The sequence below is a fragment of the Toxorhynchites rutilus genome, chromosome 1, assembly GCF_029784135.1.
Source record: "Toxorhynchites rutilus septentrionalis strain SRP chromosome 1, ASM2978413v1, whole genome shotgun sequence".
Classification (NCBI taxonomy): domain Eukaryota; kingdom Metazoa; phylum Arthropoda; class Insecta; order Diptera; family Culicidae; genus Toxorhynchites; species Toxorhynchites rutilus.
Window position 1 is genome coordinate 36,138,943 of NC_073744.1, and position 7,178 is coordinate 36,146,120.

At 41.4% G+C, this 7,178-nt stretch overlaps 1 protein-coding gene across 2 annotated transcripts; it reads right to left on the reverse strand.

Moving 5' to 3' along the window:
• Nucleotides 1–3,634: 3,634 nt before the first annotated feature.
• On the reverse strand, nt 3,635–6,205 carry LOC129761887 (uncharacterized). Of its 2 annotated transcripts, none has more exons than XM_055759718.1 (3): nt 5,912–6,062; nt 4,833–5,859; nt 3,635–4,768 (listed from the first exon to the last, which is right to left on the reverse strand). In XM_055759718.1, the coding sequence occupies exons 1-3, from the start codon at nt 5,925–5,927 to the stop codon at nt 3,730–3,732; spliced, it is 2,082 nt and encodes a 693-aa protein (XP_055615693.1). In that variant the 5' UTR covers nt 5,928–6,062; the 3' UTR covers nt 3,635–3,729. The 2 variants fall into 2 exon arrangements, with proteins under 2 accessions (XP_055615693.1, XP_055615692.1); XM_055759717.1 differs by having other exon boundaries at nt 3,636–4,768; nt 4,833–5,843; nt 5,912–6,205.
• Between the last annotated feature and the right edge of the window lie 973 nt (nt 6,206–7,178).

A 7,178-nucleotide genomic window follows, 5' to 3' on the forward strand; every position in this document is an offset into this window, starting at 1 on the left:
CATACCAGTTTCTTGTCAGCAGTTTTCTTAGCTGCTACATTGTGCACGGTATCTGACCTGGAACGCTTCCCAGGTACGCCCCTATTAGCGTCGCTAGAGGTTTCCTCAGTCCTCAAGATCAGCTGAATATATGAATCGTGAAATGAGCCAAATGTCCCTCCTCGTTTGAATAAAATCTTTCTCCCAACAGTTTCTTCAAATTGGGGAACAAATATTAGTCCGAGGGAGCCAAGTCTGGAGAATACGGGGATGTGAAACGAGTTGGGAACTTATTTCCTTTAATTTTGCGACCACAATTCGACTTCTCCGATTCAGACGAATGTCTAACACATAGGAAAAGACCAATTCGATTGAAACTTTGTACGTGTTCTTCCAAGATATACTACTAGCTAAACATAACCATGATACGCACCAGTAATGCCATCTCTCTGAGCTCGTAGGCCCCAGGTTCGAAGAAATCCTGTGGACATTTCGTGGTGACATTCATTCGTTTCATGACAACCATTTTCGGCCGTCATTGGTGTCATTTTGGTACAGATAACAAGGCCATGAAACAAAAGGTTAACGACAAGAAGTGGTCTAAAAATTGAGTATTTTCGTGGAGTTGACCAAGTGTTCCGCTATAAAGAAATTACAAATGCTCACGGATGTAAAAAGAGCCGTGTCAAGGTAAAATTCTGGTGGATGTGGGAATAGAGGCAATGAACTGTATAGTTTAAAGCCTCTTAAAAACAAAGAATGGAATGGTAGATGTGCGTTGGGGTTTTTAATAAACGTAGGCCAGTGTTGCAGTGAGTAATTTTCGTGGGTCACGAAACTTGTAATAATAACGCATGCATTGAAAAGAATGGATAAATTTCGGGTGACGATGAAAAAACAACTTCATCAGCCTAACAAAAAAATAACGTTGAAAGCCGTTAACTAAAATGCTTTGACAATCTGCCGGGCGGCCTTACGGTATTTGGACGTCGGCATGTTCTCCATTTCTTTAGTGCCCTCGGTGATCAACTGCTTCTCCGTTTTGGCTACGAAATTGTTGAAGTAAATACTCAGTTTGAGGTTCGCACAACATCGTTGGGCAGCCGGAATCAGGTTTCCGTTCGATGCTCAGGTCTTTCTCTAGAGGCTAGACCCAGTACGCAGTACGAACAAAGCATCGAACGTAGTTGCTGGACCGTTTTCGCCATAGCTGCTACAAATCGTCTGATAAGGGGGTTGAAGCATTTGAGCAGAAGGCAAACGTTATCCGAAATTAGTTGATTTTTTAATGCATACATTAATAAGTGATCTTTGCATGGTATTGGACGCGGGAGTCGCAGTCTGAAACAGCATGTTACAATCAGAAATAAGGCTTTTTATAAGGCCTTAGTGATGAATATATCATACAATAAATACATATTAGGCTGTCAAAAAAGTCCTGCAGTATTTTTTTTGAATTTTCATTTGTTCATAAAATTATTTACAATCATCTGTTTTAAGTCAAATATGCGCCGTTTTGTTCGATGACTTGTTCCCAACGAGATGCCAACTTCATAATACCCCTGTTATAGAAGCTCGCTTCCTTATTGGCAAAAAACTCGGATAGCCAATTTTCACAGGCGTCTTTTGTGGCTAACTTCTGACTACCTAGCTCGTTCACCATGGACAAAAACAGGTGGTAGTCACTTGGTACAAGGTCCGGACTATACGGCGGATGCAAAAGAACCTCCCATCCGAGCTCCCGGAGCTTCTGGCGCGTCACCAAAGAAGTGTGTGGCCTGGCGTTGTCCTGATGGAAGACAATGCGGCCTCAGTTTATCAAAGATGGCCTCTTCTTCATGAGTGCTACCTTCAAGCGGTCCTGTTGTTGGCAGTACAGGTCCGAATTGAGCGTTTGGCCATAGGGAAGCAGCTCATAATAGATTATTCCTTGACAATCCCACCAAACACACAGCAGAACCTTCCTGGCCGTTAATGAGGGCTTGGCCACCGTCTGAGCCGCTTCAGCGGGCTTCGACCACGACCGTTTGCGCTTCACGTTGTCGTAAGTAACCCACTTTTCATCGCCAGTCACCATCCGCTTTAGAAACGGGTCGATTTTGTTGCGATTCAGCAGCGATTCACATGCGTCGATACGGTCAAAGATGTTTTTTGCGTCAACGTGTGTGGCACCCATACATCGAGCTTCTGGATTCACAAGCTTCTTCAAATGGTTAATAACGGTTTGATGACTTATCCCCAGCTTTTGGCCGATGCTACGGCTGCTACTATGCCGGTCTTTCTCGGCTAATTCAGCGATTTTGTCGCAATTTTCGAACACAGGCCTTCCGGAGCGTGGCGCATCTTCGACGACCTCTACACCAGAACGAAAACGTTGAAACCATCGTTGTGCGGTGGAAATGGAAACTGTATCGGGTCCATAAACTGCACAAATTTTATTGGCAGCTTGAGATTCATTTTTGCCTTTGTCATAGTAGTACTGTAAAATATGTCGGATTTTCTCTTTATTTTGCTCCATATTTGCGACACTATAACTCACGAACGACTTAACCAAACAAAACACTGTCAAGGACTATATTATAGCGCGCAAAAATACCTTTCCAACAAGCTATAGTATGACTCGATACAATGAATACAACTAGAACTACGCGCTTACAACGACACCTCGCGGAAATACCGCAGGACTTTTTTGACAGCCTAATATATCATACAATTTCAAGTTTAGGCTCGTTGTAAAGGTGACATTACACACTAAAAAAATCTTTTGCTGTTTTCTGTTTGTTCAAATCAGTTGTAAGTTACAGGGTGTTAATAATGGAGATCAACAAAGAGAGAATTCGGTACATTTACATTTTTTCTTTTATAAATGGAAAAATGCAAGCTGGTCCGTTGGAATTGTAAATGGTGTTTATTGTACTGCAGCAATTTAATTTATTTTCAATTTTTTTATTTTTTTTTAATTTAAAAAATACACTAATAAAAATGCGATACACTAAATTAATATCTCTACTATCAACAAATGGACCGTTTGAGCGATTGACCAGAAACGTCCAGAATTGACCAACGGAAGAGGTATTTTGTTCCATGAGGACAACGCAAGGCCACACACTTCTTTGGTGACACATACCATTCCTAGAGCTTGATTGGGATGTTTTAATGCATCCACCATATAGTCCGGACCTGGCACCAAGTGATTACCACCTTTTTCTCGCATTGCAAAATTTCCAGAGTGATAAGAAAACGCGATCAAGAGCAGATTGTAAAAATCTATTGCTTTAGTTTTTCGCCAATAAGGACCAAGACCTCCAGGATAGAGGAATTTGACAATGCTGCATGAGCAGTTTGACTTCAATTCAGTTAAAGTACACATTGTGAACCTTCAAGTTATGTTCCAGGATGATTGATACTGAACAAAGAACTATGTAGTGATATTAATGGGAAGATAACCATTTCCCTGGGCTTGACGCTATTCGAAGATACTTAATCCCCATAGTTCTAAAAAATGGTTCTATTTTTGAGACGAATCATATATTTTTCCAAACAATTATTGCGGGTTATTGTTTCTACTCTAATCTTTTGATCATTGATTATTATGTAATATTACACCGGATATACGTGATAAGCTTATGAGAATTCTTCAACAGAAAATACACGGATCGAATCGTTTCGTATGTATATTTTATTCACATTGTGCGAATCGGAATAAGTTTGTGTACATCATGTAAAACAGAATAAGTAGAAACATTTGATCTATTGAAACATCCCATCACGCACCGAAATAACCTTTCTTGAAACCTCACTAGCACTAGGTCGCATGGCTCTTTCCCGCAAGCACCATCTGGACAGTTCCAACAAAACCCGACCTGCCTTCATCCATCGGTCAACTTCCTCGGATCGTACTTTACAATCGATCATTGCTCCCAACATTGTCCCTCTGTCCATAACGCGTTCCAAAAGATCTCCCCCATTATCCGGTGATCCACACACCAGAACACTTTCCCCCGTGACAACCTCTGCTAAAACAACCCCAAACGAGTAAACATCCAACGCGGAAGTTACGGACGCTCGTAAAGCCTCTGGCGCCAGGTATGGCCACGTTCCCGTCACCTGTGTTGCAGTCACGCTGCCAACGCGCTTCACCAAACCAAAATCGCCCAACTTTGCCGTGCTGCCTTGTAGCAATATGTTCGCTAGGGTTACGTCCCGATGGATCACCTGCCGATCGTGCAAATACTCAATGGCAGAGGCAATTCCACAGAGATAACCCAAACGCAATGCGGCCGGAAGCAATAGCTGACATGTCCTGTTTGCATCCATTACTACTTCCAGAGTGCCATCTGGCATATACTCGTAAATCAAACACAGGCACTCGTCTTCGGAATAACCGATAAGCTTTACAATGTTTGGGTGTACGTTTTTCGAAAGAATGTCCCGCTCGAGGTCAAACTTTTCCCGATATTTGTAGTTGGAGGGTAACAGGCGCTTAACAGCTGCCACGGAAATATCCGAACTCAGATTGAGGCCAAGAAAAACTTCTCCAAAACCACCTTTTCCAAGCATGCGTCCGTTTGGTGTACTCAGATTTCGATTTGAAAAACATCGATTATCAAAATCCTCCGTCACAGTTTTCAGGAATGTATAGCTGAAACTGTTGAGCGAGGAAAATGCACTGACACACGAGGAAAATTGAATTAGATCCGAATCCACAGTGGAGTTGAGCGTTGTGGGTTCATTTGATTGCTGTTCGGCTGTTGCTTGATTGTCAGGAACACCGCTATCCCCGAGGCGACTGCAAAAAAAACAATGGAACGATATGGAAACTACTTTCAACGACAAATCGGATTATATCTCACCTTGATTCCAAACTTGATTCTGAGCTTCCTTGTCTCAAGATTGATAGATCTGGAATGTACTCGTTCGACTCGTGTGAGTTCAGTACCGTTGGTAGTTCTTCCCTGGGTGTATTTTCACTTTTGATTGCAATGGAATTACTACTACTACTGTCATCATTCACATTATCGGATGTGGAAGACAGTGTATTGCCCAATAAAGAAATAATAGGAAAATTGTTCAAATCCGAAGGTCCAGCTTCTGCCAACAAATCGCTTAACATCGGTCGTTCCCCAGCCAATGATGCCGATAGTTCATTGTTGTCTCTAATCGGCAGATCAAGAACTACATCTTTTTCCCTCGGTGATCGAAGGTCTCGATTTCCTGCGAATCTAAATGCTGACAAATTAGGGTAGCTTATGTTGCCAGTTACGTTTTCACTCCTTGCTGCAGTGGAACTGCTTTCATCGATCACTCCTTCAGATGAGGAGGACACTGCATTCTCAGACAGTGATAGTATGGAAATACGGTTCATTCCCGATGGCCCAGCTTCTGCCAACAAATCACTGATCATCGGTCGCTCTCCGACCACAGAGACCGGTTGTTCATTATTGTCACTGTTCGATATAGATGGCAGTGAACCATCGATTATAGAATCCGGCATCATACCCGACAGTCCGAGAACTTTGTCACCTTTCTGTGGCGATGGATGATCTAGATTTTCCTCCATAGTCAACGATTGAAATGCGGTTGAATCGGGATAAGGCATCCCATCGAGTTCCTTTTCCAGCTTAACTACAAGCAACTGCTCGACGTCGATCGGTGCAGCGGGACCACTATGTGGTCGCTTTGGATGGGGTTCTCCCAATAGATCTGCGATGTTATCCGCTTCATAGAACATGTTATTCTTCGTGAGCAACTCAAGGAGGTGGCCTAGAGTAGGTCGCTCACCGCGTCGGCCCCAGGAACCCCATTCCTCCAGAAGTAAACGGGCCCGGGATAGATTTTCGCGCGCAGCTACGTTTTCCAATTCTCTGTTCATATAGAATACTTCATGAATACACGTTACAAACTCATTTTCAAGCAACAAAAATACACTCACTCTTCCTGTGCACCATTATACAAAGTGCGATACGTCCCCGGTGGCCTATCGATGTCCGTAATTTGTCGGGGAATCAGTCCAAATAGCTTACGCCAGTTGTACTCCAGTATGTCGCCCAGGATGTCCAATACGAGCTCCAGGTTTCGGATCTCCATATCACGGGTATAAGGAGATTTGCTAGACGATGTCATCTGGCGTTGATTTCGTTGGTTCAATCTGATTCAAAATTTCTCACCTTTGATAAGGCACAAAAATCAACATCGTTTTCCACGACTTGTTTTGAATTGGTATACCCCGAGCAGTGATGCCAAATTGTTGTGTATTATACATGTACACAGGAATTCGAGACCCATCAAGTTTGCGTGGCTTTTTTACACTGATCAAATACATTTTCGGCTATTGGCGATCTAATGTACAAATCTACACCTAGGCAGCGCTGCGGTGAAAGTGATGGTTTTAAATTTTGCAATATGGGTTTATGGAAGTGAACTACAAACTTCCATAAACCCATATTGCAAAATTTAAAACCATTTTCCATAAATTACAATGTTATAGTCATAAAAGATTATTTGATTGCGATGAGTTTGGAAAAAAAATAAATTTTGTGCAATTTTATATATAACATTGTATTTTCTTACCTCTTTCAGTAGTGAAAACTGTATAAATGTTGGCAATGGTTGAATCAAAAAAGGAAATTTGAGAGCACAATCCAAAACAAGTTGAAAAATGCATAGTTCCTGCATGTGAGAACTGCCTTGGAAAGTCCGGAAATAAAATGTACGTGATTAGATTTTGAGTTTTAGGATACATTATCATCATTTTCTTAGTTTAAAAACGAAATCCAGATGTTTCACCGATGGTTTACGTTTTACGTTAGATCGCCAATTACGATATTATTTGAAAAGTGTTTTTCAGAACTATAACTAAATTACATCAACAGAGAGCAAATATGAATCGATATGAGCAAGTACAATATGTTGCAGGTGACTTCTTTTTTGGGTAGATTTCTCTGGCCTAAAAAATACTTTGCACATAATTTCACGAAACACTCCTATTTTTTACACAAATGTACATGAAATCAAAATATATATACATATCATGAAATTATATGTATCGTTGAAGAGATCCACATTTGAAGCGCTCGGTATTTGGTATAATACTTGTTTCAGTTTGGTCGCTGCTATATTATCTTGGAATAAATAATCTGTTTAATCAACAGAATTGGCAGATCAATTCAACATTAAGTCGTTCCGAATGTGAATTTCGT